Source organism: Mesocricetus auratus, unplaced genomic scaffold, assembly GCF_017639785.1.
Source record: "Mesocricetus auratus isolate SY011 unplaced genomic scaffold, BCM_Maur_2.0 Super-Scaffold_100691, whole genome shotgun sequence".
Classification (NCBI taxonomy): Eukaryota; Metazoa; Chordata; class Mammalia; order Rodentia; family Cricetidae; genus Mesocricetus; species Mesocricetus auratus.
This window is the reverse complement of record NW_024429267.1, coordinates 51,179,059-51,197,177: the sequence shown is the minus strand read 5'-3', so window position 1 is coordinate 51,197,177 and position 18,119 is coordinate 51,179,059. Positions and strand designations below refer to the sequence as shown.

General features: G+C 47.1%; 1 protein-coding gene across 2 annotated transcripts in view; it reads left to right on the top strand.

The window, feature by feature from the left end:
• The first annotated feature begins 362 nt into the window (after positions 1 to 362).
• Positions 363 to 18,119, top strand: part of Fbxl2 (F-box and leucine rich repeat protein 2) — a 48,529-nt gene continuing 30,772 nt past the window's right edge. For both annotated transcript variants that reach the window (XR_001196778.3, XM_005075022.4), the window contains exons 1-2: positions 363 to 485; positions 11,882 to 11,943. Coding sequence is in view for 1 of the 2 variants with exons in the window: in XM_005075022.4 (XP_005075079.1) it covers positions 483 to 485; positions 11,882 to 11,943 (65 nt within the window). In the remaining variant the exon portion in view is untranslated. The remainder of the gene's footprint in view (positions 486 to 11,881; positions 11,944 to 18,119) is intronic.

Sequence of the window (18,119 nt, the reverse complement as noted above, 5' to 3'; positions counted from 1 at the left end):
ATCTCCCCTGTGCTGAGATCACAGGTGTGCACCCTCATGCTGGGTTTATGTGGTGCTGGGGGTGGAACCCAGGGCTTCTAGGTAAGCATTCTTCCAATTAAGTCACATCCCTACTCCAACTATTTGGGGTTTTGTTGTTGCTGTTGTAGTTTGTTTTAATAAAGAGAATCCACAGAGGCGTCTTGCTCTGCACAGTGCGTGGCTGGGCCACCTGTCAGTTGCGAGGGCGTCAAGATGATGCAGTGATGCAGGCAAAGGACCAGGTGTGGAGCCCCAAGGCAGCCAGGCCCCGCCTCAGGGCTGCGTGGGGCCAGGAGAAGTGGGCGGGCCGAAGGGCGCGCCTACAGATCACGTGGCGGACGCGGACCAATGGACGTCTCGGAGCCCACCTTGAGGCCGGGGCGGGGCGCCGGGCTGGCGTCACCAGGACAACGGGCGTCGCCGGCGCCGTGTGACTCCGGGCTGTGGGCGCGCTCGCGGCCATGGTGAGTCTGGGGCCCGCGCCCGCGGGACAGCGGAGATGCTGGGCGCCCAGGGGAGGGTGCGGAGGAGAGCCAAGGCCGGCGGGGCGGGGCCGGGCTGGGCAGTGCAGGGCCGGGTGAGGCCGGGCAGGACAGGGCAGGGCTGATCGTCTTGGTCCTGAAGAAGGACACCCTAGGTCCCCCGGTCCTGCACGCACCGGGAAGCTGTGCTCTCCCATGCTCGGTGTCTGCATCACACACCGGGACCTCCACTCGGTGGACCAGCCCGCCGCCGTGACGCCGTTCGGCCCGAGCGTGCCCGGGAAGCCACCGGAGGGTGTGGTTGCATAGATACCCACAGCCACACTCTCCAGTCTGCGTACTTCAGTCTGCATTTATGCAATGATGCCAACATCTGTCTCAAGTTCAGCGTCCTAGCACCAGGGGATTTAGTGGGTGACTTCGGAGAGACCCCTTACAAACGGGGGACGTTGAGCTGGACTTCTGTTTTTCCTTCTGAGTGCTGCATCCTCAGGGAGGGGTCTAATGGAGCTGTCATTAGTACGTTGTAAACACCTGAAGCCGTTAGCTTTGCTCCATAAACTTGGAAGACTGTGGGCATTGCCACCTGGCCTCCATTAACTCCGTGTTTGAAGCCTTAATTGACTTGGCCTGGGTGCCGAATGGGCAAGGTTCAGGTGCGACTTCTCGAGAGGCCTCCATCTGTATAAAAGTGGGCTCCCCTGGTTCGTGACACACCCTGGGAATAGGATATTTGAGGGTTAGCTAACAGAGACGTGCCTAGGTTTAAGACGTGCATTATCTAGGGGGGCTGGTGAGATGACTCAGTGGGTAACAGCCCTTGTTGCCACTGCTGACAACCCGAGTTCCGTACCCCTGACCCACGTGGTGGGAGCAGAGTCCCGTAAAGTTCCCTCTGATCTTCATTCACAGAAGTAATAAAATGTCAAAAAAATGTGTTTACCATGTATGATCAGATGGGCGTTTGCTCGGCGCGCGCGCGCGTGTGTGTGTGTGTGTGTGTGTGTGTGTGTGTGTGTGTGTCTACCTTACTTTTTTTGACAGGTTCTCTCAGGGAACCTGGAGCTTTGGGCATCTTCTGTGTGTCCCACCCTCGGTCTCCTCTCCTCGCGGCTGAGGTTAGACCCTGCACGCAAGCGGGTTGCACTGGGCAGCGTCCTGTGTTCCTACCTGTGGGGTAGGAAGTGTCTTGTTAGGCTGCCTTGGCTCTGAGCCATCCGGAGGGACCGGCATGTTGTCCCAGCCTGGGGTTACATGCTGGGGCAGAGTGGGCAGGCCTCAGGCTCTCCTGGCTCTGCATCCGTCCCCGTGGCAAAGCTGAGTGCGAAGGGGTTAGCAGGCACGGCGCGTGGATGTGTTCACGATTCCGCGTGGGAGTTTGCCCGGCTCCTCAGCTTGTGTGCCGGACTCGGCTCCGCTGGCTGTGCCTGGCAGGACCGATGATTTACACAACGCCTTCCACCACTCGGTGAAAGAGCAGCGTTTAAAATGCCGTTGCCTTCTCTTGGCTCCCTCTTTCTTTGGGCTCCTGTTTATTCCCTTAGAAAAGGAACAAAAGTTCCTTCTCATCTCCTTTCACCGTTCTCAATTTCTACTGTGGTCAAGACCTCGAGCGGTGGGTTTGATTTTAGTCTGGGACACTGTGTGCCAGAGACCTTTCCTTGGTGCTAGTGTTGTTCAATTCAGCTCATAAAATAAATGTATCTTTTAGATAGTATGTCATGTCGATATATTTTCCCATTTTAATTCATTGTTTCCCTCTATTTTGCACCCCACTTTCTGTTTTTGTCTGTAACCAGCTCTTCTTAAAGGCTTGGGAAATATGAATTTGGGGAAAACGTCAAACTCAAATGTTTAATAGCAGTTTTCCACTATAAAGTTGCTTTTTTACTTTTTTTTTTTTTGAGACCGAGTCTATCTTGGAACCTGAATTAGTCTAGACTGGCTGGCTAGTCAGTCCCGGAAATCACCTGTCTGCACTGCTGGGGTTGACGAACATGCCACAGGGACGGCTGGGGTTTTGTTGGTGGTTTATGTGTGTTCTGGGGATCAAACCCATGTCCTCATTCCTATGTGACAAGCACTTCGCTGTGTGTGTGTAAATTTTTGTTTCTTTTTAAAGATTTAATAATTATGCATAGTGTTCTGCCTGTACATATCCCTGCAGGCCAGAAGAGGGCGCCAGATCTCATTACAGATGGTTGTGAGCCACCATGTGGTTGCTAGGAATCAAACTCAGGACCTCTAGAAGACCAGTTAATGCTCTTAACCTCTGAGCCACCTCTCCAACTTCCCTCCCCCCTCCCTGCTTTTTTTGGTGATTCTCCTGCCTCAGTCTCCTGGGTGCTGGGATTGCTGGCATCTGAGCAGCTAACAAGGGCTCTGGTAGAAATTCAAGGCCAGCTTGGGTAATTTATTGAGATCTTGTGTCAAAGTGAAGGGACTTGGGATGCAGCCCAGCGGTAGAGCACTCATCTGGCATGCACAAGGCCGGAAATCCCCACAGCACCAGGGGAGGAGCTGACTGGGACAGAGCCACTTACAGGATGCGAGCTGTGCTCAACGATGATACAAAGTAGTTGTCTGGATCCCTGCTCCTGATGTTGAGGCTTGGATGATTTCAGTTGCTCTAGTGGCTTCCTTCCCTAGAGCCTGAGTTCTGGGCTGATCACAGTGAATTCCTGCACCCCTCCACCCATGGGAATGACATCATATATATATTTAGTAGACCTAGATTAAGTCCTTTTCCTAGTCCCACAGTAGTTGGTCCGTGGCCAAGTAAGGATTTAAACTCACTCAGGTGTTCTCCAAGGCCTACGATCTTAACCTTCACACCAAGGCCTTCCAAACTGAAGTCTGTGCTACACTAAGAGTAAAATCTCAGAGAAGGGACTGGAGAGATGGCTCAGTGGTTAGGAGCACTGGTTGCTCTTCCAGAGGACCCAGGTTCAATTCTGACACCCATGTGACCTCTCACAACTGTCTGTAAATGCAGTTTTCTGGGATCTGACGCCCTCTTCTGGTCCCTGCAGGCACCAGGCATCCAAGTGGTGCACAGACATACATGCTGGCAAAACACCCCTGTGTGTAAATAAAAAAAGGGAGGGAAAGCCAGGCGTTGGTGGTGCACGCCTTTAATCCCAGCACTCGGGAGGCAGAGGCAGGCGGATCTCTGTGAGTTCGAGGCCAGCCTGGTCTACAGAGCAAGTTCCAGGACAGCCTCCAAAGCAATACAGAGAAACCCTGTCTCGAAAAACCAAAAAAAAAAAAAAAAAAAAAAAAAAAGAATTGCAAAGCATCCTGGTTTGGTTCCTAGCACCCGCGTGGCAGCTCACACTGCCTGCAACTCCAGTTCCAGGGGATCTGTTGTCCTTTCTGGCCTCCTGGGCACTGCAGGCACGCGACATGCATTCATACAAATATATACACGTGCACATAGATAAAAGTAAATCTTTCAATGTTTGGGGGCTGGAGAGATGGCTCAGTGGTTAGGAGCACTTGTTCTTGCAGAGGGCCCGAGGTGGGTTCCTAGTGTTCCTAGCACCTACATGGTAACTCATAGCTACCCTTTGACCCCTGCAGGCACCAGGCACACACATGGTGCACATACTACAATGCAGGCAAAGTACTCACATAAAATAGTGTCTTGTCAGCCAAGCCAGAGGAAGACCAATCTCTCCCCCTCCTCTCTACCTCCCCTCCCCCCTGACAACCTGTCTATTAATATTGACTGATGACAGCTTTCAGAATTAGTTCTGGTTGTGTTTACATTTGTTTATGTACTGTGTGTGTACAAAGGGACATGGTTTGCTCCCGGCTCTACGATGGCATGTTGACGGCCGTGTTCTGCAGTCACAGCTGCTGAAGCTCTGGAGTGCTTGGTGTCTCTCCTGTTCACAGACAGCATTCACAGCACTCCTCCACCCCCCCCCCCTCGCCCCCAGCTCCTCCTCTCTTTCCACCGCCATCGTCCACCATGCTTGTTAAGTGAAGCTTTTTCTTTGCTAGCCGCTTTGGTTTATCTCCCGCCAGTTGCCTGGGCTCTGCCGCTTTGTAGTCCCAAATAAACACACAAGACGCTGTATTAATTATGAAGCTGTTGGCCTTGCTTGTTTCTTACTGGCTAGCTCTGCTTTAAGTCATTACCCCATAATTGTTAATCTAAGTATGTCTCTTACCGGAGAATAGTTCTGGGCTCCTACCCCATGGTGTTACATGTTGACTCTCTCTGTGTTTCTCCTTCCCAGATTCCTCCTGGACTCCTAGTCCCACCTATCTAGATTCTTATTGGCCAGACAGTCTTTATTGACAAATGCACAGGACTTCCCCCAACATCTCCTCTTTTCTGTTTAAACAAAAAGGAAAGTCTTTTTTTTTATTTTTTCTAGTCTTGCTACAAACTTTACATGTTTTTTTTTTTTTATTATGTATGCATATAGTGTTCTATGCTTGGACACCAGAAGAGGGCACCAGATTACGGATGGTTGTGAGCCATCATGTGGTTGCTGGGAACTGAACTCAGGTCCAAAAAGGAAAGTCTTAACTTTAACATAGTCAAATTGTATATAACAGAACAGTTATCAAGTAAGAACATAGTTACAATATTTTAGCAAGATTTAAAGAAAATATCATCCATCCCATCCTTGTGAGTCCAAAGTTCTATATGTAGTTTATCTTTTATCATAACTAAGGAAAACTATAATTATAAATATCTATCTTCAACGCCATCAAAGACCACAGAAGGATAATATATAAACACTAGGATTGACAGAGACATCTTACTGCCTGGACAGTCACCCGAAGTTCCTCTGTAACGTTGGGGCATCCATCTTCAGCCCATAGGCCACAATGTGTCCAGAAGATTTCTCAGCAAAGCAGGAAATTTCGAACTGTCCATCTGCATCAGCAGTCTGTCAGTCATTTTTCTGTGTCTTGCAGAAAGTCTGGTAGACTCTTCCATGAAGCAGGAACCCTGTAAGACTGAGTTCAGCAGTCACTTTTCTGTGGGTTCTGCATGTCCAGATTATACAACAACAGTCAAGCAGTACATGCAAGAGCAGTTTCTTGCCCAAATGGCTAATCTTGCCATGTTGAAAGCAAACTCCATAACCGAGTTTCTTCGATGTCCATCTCAGATGTAATTGGTGCTGCCAGGAGCAGACATTTCTCATTGTCAAGAAAAACCCTAAACCATTTTAAATGCCATTTTCTGAAGGTCTTTGAAAGGTTTGAAGACTGTTTATGTGAAATATATTTCTGTATATCTAGAAAACCTAACTTACCTAACTATAAATTCTGATTATTATAAGTACCTATCTATAATCTATTTAATTACACATTACTTTTTAAAAGATCAGTATAAGCACAATACTTAATCAAGAGGAGAAATATACATATCACAAAATTGACCTTGAATAAATGAAAAACAATACCCATACCATAATTCCCCTTTTTACCATTAAAAGTAGATTGGTTGTGATCATTAACCAATTATAAATAATCCCATTTAAATGAAAACAAAGATTTATAAACAAGATGGGAATTGGGACGTCGCTCATTCCAAACTGCTTCATGCTGGAAGGGGGCGCTGTTCATACCATGGGGATCATGACAAAACTCAGAAACCTGTATAAGTCCATATTTTCGGGGTCTGAAAGGCTGCATCATCTTAGCTGTCTCAATTGTTGGAACATCTGGCCCACTGCTTCCGGGGGTCTTGGTTCATCAAACCATAGAAGCCTGGAAGGAATCCTCAGCTTTTCATTTTCTGTGGAAACATAAACTAAAACTCCTTTTCCGAGTAACATATCCTTATACTTAAATTTTGAAGTCAAGGCATTTTTAAAAGATATAAGTTGAATTAATTTAGCAGCATTTATAAGTAAGTTTACTTTATCATTTGTTCCTTAGCAATGAAAAAACTGAAAAACACAATAGCGTACAGTATCCAGACTCTCTGTGTATTTTCCATCTTTACATGGCTTATTTATTTATTATTACTTTATTTCTTTCACTTTCATTTATTTTTCTCTGAGACAGGGTTTCTCTTTGGAAATCTGCCTGCCTCTGCCTCTGGAGCAATTCCTACCGGCATGCGCCACCACAGCCGGCTTCTTTTTCTCTCAATCTTACGTATATTTTTAAACACACTGTAAACCTTTAGAGGTTTTGTTCATCCAAGTCTGACTTTACTGTAAATCTTTACGTTTTTCTGGCCACAGTGTCTTATCTGTAAAACCACAGCAGTTTAAACTGCCTTTTTTTCAAGATGGCGGGCGTAAGCGTGATTCCAGCTTACCGCCTCAGTCCATGCTGACATCCAGCAAAAGCTGCCACTTCCAGCTGTACGTACACACCTTTCAATCGTTAGCAGAGTCTCTTAAAAGAACCTTGCTGGGTTTTTTCCTTTTTATGCCGAGTCAGGAAGGCTAACTTAAGCCAGCCGCGAGTCTCTGCTTGCTGCTAACAAAACAGAGCCGCCTGAGAAAATGCTGCTACCAAAAATCTGTGTGTCTCTCCGTTCTTCTGTTTCTAAAATTCCTTTAAAGCTTTTGTCATTCTGCGTGGAAATTCATGATCCCACTCCTGATCACCATTATGTTAAGAGAAGCTTTTTCTTTGCTAGCCGCTTTGGTTTATCTCCCGCCAGTTGCCTGGGCTCTGCCGCTTTGTAGTCCCAAATAAACACACAAGACGCTGTATTAATTATGAAGCTGTTGGCCTTGCTTGTTTCTTACTGGCTAGCTCTGCTTTAAGTAATTACCTCATAATTGTTAATCTAAGTATGTCTCTTACCGGAGAATAGTTCTGGGCTCCTACCCCATGGTGTTACATGTTGACTCTCTTGTGTTTCTCCTTCCCAGAATCTTCCTGGACTCCTAGTCCCACCTATCTAGATTCCTATTGGCCAGACAGTCTTTATTGACAAATGCACAGGACTTCCCCCAACACATGCTCCTTGAACATTGGAGGGGGTGACATCAGTGTCTTTTAGGGCTCAACTTTCAGCAGTCAATGATCGTCCGCAGTCTGCCCAGGGCAAGAATAAGCTCTCTGAGTGAAGCTGGCAGCATCGCTGATCTGTGGCATAAACAGACATGTTTGGAAGGGGATCTGTCTCCTGTTAGAACAGTCGTAGTGATTTCCTGCTGAGACCTGCGATGGCCTCAGGCACAGGCTGCTTGGTTGTTTTGAAATTTACTTTTAGTTCTGTGTCCGTGTGTCTCTGTGTGGGTATATGGACATGAGCCTGGATGCCCAAGAAGGCCGGGTGAGGGCACTGGGTCTCCTGGTGTAGGAGTGAGCCCCACAAAGCTATCTGCCCATGAATAACAAGTAGTTGAGTTTTGAAGCTTGTTTTGTTTGTTTGTTGGGATAGGAGTTTCACTCTAGACCAGGCTGACCTTGAGCTCACAGAGATCCACCAGCCTCTGCCTCCCAAGTGCTTTTATTAAAGGCATGCACCATAATTGGGCTCTGTTTTGTTTTGTTTTTGTTTTTTGTATGTGTTTCGAACAGTGACTCATGTATTGCAGGTTAGTCTCAAGCTTGCTGAGTAACTGAGAATAACCTTGATGATGATCTGGTGTAGTGACATCTTGCTTGTCAGTGTACCTGTGGTGGTGGCGGCCACACCCTTTGGGCGTGGTTTCAGGTGCAGACTTGACCCATTATAAGGTAGAGGAGGGGCTAGCTCGTGTTCTCTTGGGTTGCAGAGAGCATCACAAGGGCAGAGACGGCATCTTCTGAAGCAGGAAGACCATGACCGCTATTTACTCTTATCTGTGTAAGTGCTTCCCTAATAAATAACTAATTATCATTAATCTTGGGTCTGGTGGACTCATTTAAACCCCACATTCATTCTGATGCCCACACCTTTACCTCCCAAATGCCAGGGTTGTGGACTGACCACGCTCCAACCAGTTTACAGCCTGGATGAAAACCAGGGCTCAGGCAAGCGCGGTATCAGCTGAGGTGCACCCCTTGTTTGTTTATGGGATGGGTCTTGCTGTCTCAAAATCCTGATTCAAGCGACTCCTCCTGCCCCAACCTCCCAAGTAGCTGGGACTACAGGTACATAGCATCACACCCGGCTACTTTGCCAGTTCTCCCGTTGGGCGGTCTTTTGTTGTGTCATGAGATGCGCACACATGAGTGGGAGGGTGCTCATGTTTATGCATGCAGAGGCCGGAGCAGCGTGTTGAGTGTTGCACCCTGTTGCCTTGTTGCCTTGACACAGGGTCCTGCACTGCACCTGAAGCCCGCCATTCAGCCAGGCTGGCTGGTCAGGGAGCTCTTGGGATCTGCCTGTCTCCATCACCACCCTCCCCAGTGCTGGTGTTATGGCCATGCTCAGCCATACTTGGTTTCTAACATGGGTGCTGGGGATTTGAACTCAGGTCCTCATGCTTGCTGAGCCAGTGCTCTTACCCACTGAGCCTCTCCCCAGAACTGACCTGCCTTTTTGTGGTTGAGAGTCCGGTATGTATCCTGGAACCCCTTTCATGTTGTTGTAAATATTTGAGTGTTCATCAGTTTCCGTCTCTATCTCTGTCACCCCTGTTCCCTCAAGGTCTCTCTGTGTGGCCTGAAACTTCCATTATAGGTTAGTGTGGCTTTAAGCTTGTGGCAATCCTCCTGCCTCTGTCTCTTTTTTGAAGTGCTGGGATTACAGGAGAGTTCATTTTCTGAATGATGCCCTTTGTATCAAGAAGGTTTTAATCTTAATGAAGTTCACCTTACTGACATTTATTTTGGTTATATGTGGTCTTGGTATCATAGCTTCAAACTATCACAGAGCCCACAACACAGAGGTTGCAGCTGTTGATCCGGTGTTTATGTCACACGCCTCCACTTGGAGTGAGTTCTGTATGGTGGAGGTAAACTAGCCCATGTTCTCATGAGGCCCCATTGTCCCAGCACATTTCTTGAAAAGATTTTCCCCCCATTTATATCAATGGCTCCTGGCTGTAAGAGTTTGTATCTGAGCTGGTGTATGGTGGTGGTGCTCGTCCTTAGTTCCAGCACTCCGGAGGCAGAGGCTGGCAGATCTGTGAGTTCGAGGCCAGCCTGGTCTGTAAAGTGAGTTCCAGGACACCCAGGGCTACACAGAGAAACAACCCGAAAAAGAGTTTGTATCTGGGCTTTCAGTTCTGTTCACTTCATCTGTTTGCCTTAGTTATGCCAGGACTTCAGTGTTCCAATTGCTGTAGCTTTGTTGTTAAAAACTTATTTTTAGGACTGGAGAGATGACTCACTGGTAAGATTGCTTCTTCAGGGGACCTGAGTTCAGTTCCCAGCACCCATGTCTGCTCAAACTGCCTGTCACTCCAGTTTCAAGTGAGCCAGTACCCTTTTCTGGCCTCTGTGGGTACTGCACACAACAATTGCACGCATGAACACATGTTAGGGTTTTTAATGCTGTGAAGAGATACCCTGAGCACAGCAACTCTTTGTTTGTTTTGAGGCAGGGTTTCTCTGTGGCTTTGGAGGCTGTCCTGGAACTGACTCTATAGACCAGGCTGGCCTTGAACTCACAGAGATCCACCTGCCTCTGCCTCCCAAGTGCTGGGATTAAAGACGGAGCACAGCAACTCTTATAAAGCATATAACTGGGGCTTAGAGTTCAGAAGTTGAGTCCATTGTCATTATGGTGTGACATGGTGTCACACAGGCATCCCACACAAGCTGGAGAGGCAGCTGAGAGCTCTACATCTGCAGTCAAATGCTCTACCACTGAGCTGTACCCCCAGAGCTCTACACCTGGATTGGCAGGCATCAGGACAAGAGAGTAACACCGGGCCTGGCTTGGGCTTCCAAAACTCCAAAACCCACCTGCAGTGATGTATTTCCTCTGACAAGACCACACCTCCCAATAGTGCCTGCCACTCCCTATAAGCCTTTGGGGCCATTTTCATCCAAATCATCACACACAGATACATAAGTTTGAACAGAATTACAACTAACATACTTGGTGTGTGTGTGTGTGTGTGTGTGTGTGTGTGTGTGTGTGTGTGGTGTATGCCTGTGTATGTGGATGCCTTTCACGTGTAAGCATACTCCAGTGGAGGATGCTGAGTAGCCTCATCACATTCCACCTAATTCTCTTGAGACAGAATCAATGAGCTTTGAAGTTCACTGGTCCAGCTAGGTTGGCTGGCCAATGAGCTGGAACTCACCATCACCCAGTGCTGGGGTTATAGGCACTCACAGCCATACCTGGCTGCTTCATGTGGGTGCTGGGATTCAAACTCTGATCTTTTGTTTGCACAGCAAGCTGTCCGACCCATTGAGCCATCTTCCAAATCCAGAATACAGTTTCAGTATGGAACTCAAATTTCTTTTTGGTCAAATTCATTTTGGAGTACTTTATTCATTTCTATTCATTTTAATGTCATATAAGTTTGATTGTGTTTTAAGAAATCATTTCCAAGTTGTCTGTTACTAATGCATTAAAATATGTTTTCATGAAGCCAGAGACATGACTCAGCAGTTAAGAGCACTGGCTGCTCCTGTAGAGAACTGGAATTTGATTTCCAGCACCCATTTGGGGCAGACAGCTCTCAGCTGCCCACAACTCCAGCTCTGGGGATCTGACACCCTCTTCTGGCCTCCTAGAGTGCTGCACTCAGATGTGCACACACATACACACATAATTAATCTTTAAAAGTGTATAATTTCACTGGGTGGTGGCGGCGGCACACACCTGTAATCCCAGCACTTGGGAGGCAGAGGCAGGCAATCTCTATGAGTTCAAGGCCAGCCTGGTCTACAGAGTAAGTTCCAGGATAGCCAGAGCTATACAGAGAAACCATGTCTTGAAGAACAAAAAAACAAAACAAAACAAAACAAAACAAAAAACAAAAACAAAAACAAGAAAAACTGTATAATCTCTTTTTTTATATAAATGTATAACCTCACTGAACTTTTTGGCCAGTTAGGATGCTTCTGAGGGTTTCTAATGTGTCCCCATACAATGGAGGCTGCCCCTCGTGCCTTCTGTCTCTCCTGCTGTGTGCTAACCAGAGCCACCAGTACAATGAGTGCACAAATGGCCGTATGTGGCCTTTTTAAAAAGCTTCACTTTTTATTCATTTTAGTTATGTATGCATGTTTGTCAGGGTTGGGGTGGCAGATGCACCTGTGTGCGGGTGCCACAGAGACCAGGGCTGTTGGGTCGTGTGGCGCTGGAGTGACAGCTGGTTGTGAGCCGCCTGCTGGTGTGGGTGCTGGGAGCTGAACTCCAGGTGTGCAGCTCTTTTTTTCTTCTGTAGGCCAGTGAGTGGTGCTGTTCTGACCAAGCGTAGACACGTGTGACTTAGACTTTCTTCCATGCATTGGGCTGAAGAGCTGCGTCTCAGTTTCTCTCTCTCCTGCAGGTTTTCTCAAACAATGATGACGGCCTTATCAACAAGAAGTTACCCAAGGAACTCCTCTTAAGGTAAGTAAGTGCACACGCCTTAAAGGGTTCGGCTTTGGCTCGGGTCTCCAGGTGCAGGAAGCCCTGCGCTCGAATGGTTCAGAGCCCGCCCGACTTTCTGGGTTTTGTCTTAAAGAATTGCTGTCCGTTCAACTTGCTCCCAAGGCTTGCTTGGTATATTCCAGAATGTACCTAGTATGGATTTGTTTTGTGGTGGGACTCATATTGTCATACCATCAGTAGGTGCCCATGTTGGGTATGACTAGGTAATTATAAATCAATCAGTAACTCAGGGAAAGGTGATTGCTACAGGTGTGGACTCTTGGGGTCAGAGAGTTTGGGGCATTTTCTAAGATGAGTTATTCAACAGTTACAAAAGACGTCTGGTTATGATGGCCTTACCAAGCAGCCAGTGGGCTATCCCCCGGGTACTGAGGAGAATGCGTGGTAAGTGACGGTACTTGGAAACTAAAGGACATCTGGGCATCCGTGTACTGCTGTGCTGTTACTTGCTGTCGTTTTAGAGTGTGCAGGGGACACTGTTGGCCACTGGGCACTGCAGCCTTCTTCTTCTTCTTCTTCTTCTTCTTCTTCTTCTTCTTCTTCTTCTTCTTCTTCTTCTTCTTCTTCTTTGATTCTGCAGTTATCAAATGTTGGTTGTGGAGACTGTCACATCTTAATTCTTTACAAATAATTGACCTAATTGCATGTGACAATCTTCAAGTGGCATTTTCCAAACTGTTGCCGACATCCACCAAAACAAGAAATAGGTTCTGATGCAAGGATGGACGTTTCTTTGGGCACAGGGTGTCTTAGAGTCTGGAAGGTTGGCATGCATGGTGATGGCCCGGGGTGAGACAGGAAGTTTGCAGTGCTTTGTAAAAGTTGTAGAAGATACTCAAGTCTAGAGAGAGATGGGACCCACGAGCCCACCTCCCGGGCTATTCTACATCTTTTTAGATGTCAGAAGTGAGTGTGTTTCGCTTGATCGTTGGGGGTAATTCTTTTTGTGTGTTACATTTATTTGCTTGGGGTAGAGGTATGTACATGTGTGATACAGTGTGCACCTGTGGAGGTCAGGAAACTCTTATGTGAGTTGGCTATGTCCCCCTATCACATGGGTCCCAAGGGCGGGACTCAGAGCAACAGCCTTGGTGGCCGCTGCCTTCACTCACTGAGCCGTCTTGTCAACCTGAGAGTAATTCTCTCGGAGCCGACAACGAGCCACTGTGAATGAGCCAGGCCTCTCGCCTGCTGCCACAGGTTGTTAAACTTTTTCTCTTGAGTCAGTCAGGGTGAGAACTCAGCTTCCTGTGCAGCGATCACATTTTAGGGGCCCCAGAGTGTTTAGTCTCCAGGGGTTATCTGGCACTATGCTTACTAAGTAGTTAATAAAAACAGTAACCAAGGTAGGACTGTGTGAGAAAGGTTGTTTCTGTTTTACTCCAATAAGAGATATTTGCATGAGAATCATCTTTGAATTTTTTTTTTCTGAGACAGGGTTTCTCTGTGTAACTCTGTAGACCAGGCTGGCCTCGAACTCACAGAGATCCACCTGCCTCTGCCTCCCGAGTGCTGGCATTAAAGGTGTATGTCGTCAGTGCCCGGCTTCATCTTTGAATTTTTGAATTAAAAAATTGTGACAAGGAAGGACAGAATGGCACACACTGACAAGGGCCCCAGAAGACTGAGGAGCCGCTGGATCCGGAGTGGACTGTGGTCACTGTACAACTGTAGGGGACATGGTCCAGGCTGCGGTGCGTGTGACATTGGTACTCTGGGGAGCCGCAGCCAGCTACAGGCAGCCAGGACGGGCGTTAGTCACTCCTCACCAGGCTGACATTAGACCCCAGCCTCTCACCAGTGCTGTGACTCAGGGCCACTAGCTCCCTTTTCCCCTGTGCTGGACTGAGCTTTCATACTCGGCCACAGCATGGTTTCTATTTGATGATTCAAGGGGATGCAACTCAAAATAAGGGATTCTGTCCCTCTCTGTGCTCATGTGATTTCTGAACCGGCTTAGAAGTTAGTTCTTTCGGTTGTCTTTCTATGGAGTCACCAGCCTGTGGCACCCACAGCTGACACAGACATTTTGGAATTGTTTGATCACTGCAATGACAGTCTTGGTTGAGAGCTGAGAAAATGCTTGAAGACATTGGTGAGTAGGGAGGTCGGAGCAGAAGCTGGTGCCTGAAGGCAGGTTCCGTGCCCAGGCCCTGACCATAAGAACAAGGAGCTCCTCGTCTTTGGTCTCCAGGCTCCTTTTGTTTTGTTTTTAAAGGTTTTTTAAAAATTATTTTTAAAAATGTGTTTGTGCCTATGTGGGTATGTGCATGTGAGTGCAATGCCTGCAGTGTCCAGAAGAGGGCATAAGATCCCCTGGAGCTAGAGTTGTGGTTGTGATCTGCCTGGTGCTGAAGCTGAGGACTGAACTCGGGTCCTCTGCAAGGGCAGCACACCCTCTTAGTTATTGAGCCAGCTCTCCAGCCCCCAGCCCCACCCATATGATCTTTAGAATAAAGAGTAACCCAGGAAGAATTAAGTTTTGGAAAAATGTGATAACCTGGATTCTGAACATTTCTTAAGCAAACGTTTAGTACTTTCTTTTTTTTTTTTTTTTTTTTGGTTTTTCGAGACAGGGTTTCTCTGTGGCTTTGGAGGCTGTCTTGGAACTCTCTCTGTAGACCAGGCTGGTCTTGAACTCCCAGAGATCCGCCTGCCTCTGCATCGAGTGCCAGGATTAAAGGCGTGCGCCACCACTGCTCGGCAGCAATTAAAAATTTAAACACTGTTGTGAGAAGTCTTATGGGTGAAAACTATCTCTAGACAACCGTGGAGGTTTTTGGTCTTTGCTGGGTGTTAAACTATTTCTGCAGTGGACTTTGCCGTCTTGGCAAGTGGTTTTCCTCTTGGTGGCTACACTTTCTCAGCGGAGCTGTGAGCGCCACAAGTCCTTGTCTCCTGGACTCCTGTTTTCTTCTCAGTTCAATGCCGACTTTTGAAGGCGGAGTTTAAATGAGTCCACCAGACCCAAGAGAAATGATAATTAGGTATTTATTTGGGAGGGGAACTTAACACAGGTCAGAGTAAATAACCACAGCTGTCTTCCTGCTCTTCAGATGCTCTCCACAACCTAAGAGAGCTGGAGCCAGCCCCTCCTCTACCTTACAATGGTAGATAATGTCTGAACTTGAAACCACACCCAAAGGGTGTGGCCACCACTACAAGTTCACTGGCAAGGCCAGATGCCACTACAGACTTTGTAGGTTCGGTGGTTTTGTGCTAGAGAACCCTGTGGGGATGAAAGCTGTCCTTCTGATCTTGTTGGATTCCTGTGTATCCCAGCCAGGCAGACATCACAGATGCTGGGCAGGCACCCTTGCCAGCCCCTGAGCCATCATCGTTTTGTCTCTTAATTCCACTTCCTGTGGTTCTTGTTTGGAGATGGGGTGTGAACACATGCGTACGTGTCACTGTGCAGACCAGCCTGGGCTGGAACTCACGGTCCTCCTGCCTCTGCCTCCTGAAAACCAGCATTAAGGCCCTTTATATAACTTTGAATCCACTAGAAAAACGTGTTTTTTCTCATCTAGTGATTTTTATTGATAACTTTAAGAATTCCTAATGTTACTTCACATTTTCCTTCCACTCACTTCGTTATTAAGTTCGTACACTTTGACTTCTCCACACACCTTCACTCATGCATTAAAGATGCTCTTAGGGCTGGGGAGATGGCTCTTAGCACTTGAAACTGGTGGCTCATGTCCACCTGTAACTCCAGCTCCGAGGGATCCAGCGCCCTCTTCTGGATCCTATAGGCAAGTGCATTCATGTACTCGTACACAAGGCATATATGCATACACGTGATTAAAAATAAATGGTTTAAAAACAACATTTTCTCTATTCCTGGCTCTCACATATCTCAGTAACTCACACCTCTCCTGTCCCTGGGGACCAGTTGTATGTTGTTTGTCACTGTGGGAGTGTTACCATCCACATTGGCTGAAGATGGATTGTATGGATTTTCCACATTGTTACTGTCTCTTGGTTTTAGGAACCAGATTTTATGAGTTGAGATTTCAGCTACATCTGTTAGTGTGACACTTTTAAGATGTGGCTAGTTCCCTCAGGTCTTGTGATCTTTAACTGTTTCTACGTCTTTACCCACCTTCTGGGTTGTCACTGTTTTGTGATGCTTATTCTCCAACACTGTCCCAAGTCCCTGTTTGTCTTTTTGTAACTCTTACAATGATGAAATCCCATGACCCAAAATCCCCCCCCCCAAAAAATACCAAAAAAACTGGGAGAGGGAAGGATTTATTTCATGTTACAGTTTGTCGTTCATCATCCAGGGAAGTCAGGACAGGAACTCAGACGGCAGGAGCTCAAGCTGAGACCCTGGAGGGGGCTGCTCACTGACCTCATAGTGACCAGTACAGGAGCAGCAAGGTCAGATGAGCACATGTTAGCCTGTCATGGCTGCTAAAATGGGAGGGGGCTGGTCCCTTCATTCTCCCCTTCCCAGAGTACCCATGGCAATCCTGAGTCCTGCCTGCCTGTTAAGGGCTCAAAGGGTGTTAACAGGCCCTGCCAGTAGCTGACAGAATTTTCTGAGGGAGTGACATTTGCATCTGTTGTCATACTGTTCCCTATCAAGGAATTTCCTTTTGACTTAGCATCTCAACCAGGAAAAAGGGGCAATGTATTCTTTCCTGCGTTACTTCCTGATGACTTTGGGACACAGTTAGGGGCCCAAAAAGACTGAAATGCTGGTCAAAATCAAAAAGGGAATTCAGGCAATGGGGTATCTATCAAAGCTCTTGGTTGGCAGATTCTGTTGAAGAGGCAGGGGTGTCCACATCAGCTGAACTGGGCTCGCAGTCTTTAGGAGCAGGCTGTGGTCAGCAACTGATGCTCAGATGTCTGCCAGAAGCGGAAACCTGTTTAAGACATGTTTAAACTGGGAACATAAGTTAAAACTATGTATTTAATTGGAATTCTTTAGACCCATAGTTTTAGTGGTCAGGAAGGGCAGGAGTCCCAAGACAGTCACAGAAACATTGAACCACTTTCAAGGGACATGAAGGTGGGATCCAAGTTCTAAAGAGAATTATAGATGAAGGACATGGGATATTTAAAGCAGTCGTGACTAGAGTTATTTCCCAGGATGGATTACAGGTGTAGGTCTTAACTGTGGAAGGACACCAGTTACCAAACAGGATCAGGAAAGATGAACTCGTACCTAAATTGTTTTAATGAAATGGCAGAACTTCAAACACAAGCACCATTACAATTTACTTATTTTTTTTAAATACTTATATGTGGGTGTCTGTGCATGTTTGCATGTGTCTGTGCATGTGTCTGTGTGTGTGTGTGTCTGTGCATGTGTGCATGTGTCTGTGCATGTGTATCTGTGCATGTGTCTGTGTGTGTGTCTGCATGTGTCTATGTGTGTGTGCTTGTCTGTGGATGTGTCTGTGTGTGTGTCTGTGTGCGTGTGTTTGTGTGTGTATCTGTGCATGTGCCTATGTGTGTGTGTGTGTGTCTGTGCATATGTGTGTCTATGCATGTATGTGTATGTGTGTGTTTGTGTGTGTGTGTGTGTGTGTGTGTGTGTGCCAGAAGAGGCTTCCAGGTCTCTCAGAGCTGGAGCTGCAGGTAGGTGTCTGTGAGCTGCCTGATGTGGGTGCTGGGAACTGAACTCAGGTCCCCTGGGAGAGCAGCCAGAGCTTTTAACCACTGAACCAACTCCATCTTTTATTGCTTTTGTGTGAATGGGAGTTGGTTGGGGATATGCCATGGTGTGTATGTGGTAGTCAGAAGCTGTCCTAGTTAGGTTACTGCTGCTGTGATGAACTCCATGACCAAATGCAACTTGGAGATATCACCACAGTAAAAGGAGTGGGATTCCTAGAGGCAGTCCTAAGTAACTAATAGCAGGTTTCTTGGCAGTGGTGATAAAAGGGAGAGAGTAGACTCTTATTTCATGTGCTCAAGGGAAGAGAAACCTAGGACTGTTTTCCCGAGCTAAGTTATTCTAAAACGAAGATGTAATAATGATGATGAAGTCATCATTGGTATAACCAGTTGACAATTCTTCAAAAAGAAACTCAAAATAGTCCCCAGTGGCAATTCCTTTCTTGGGTACGCTATGGCTCTGTGTGTGGCAGCAGCCAGAGTGGCCTGGCAGTGGGCTC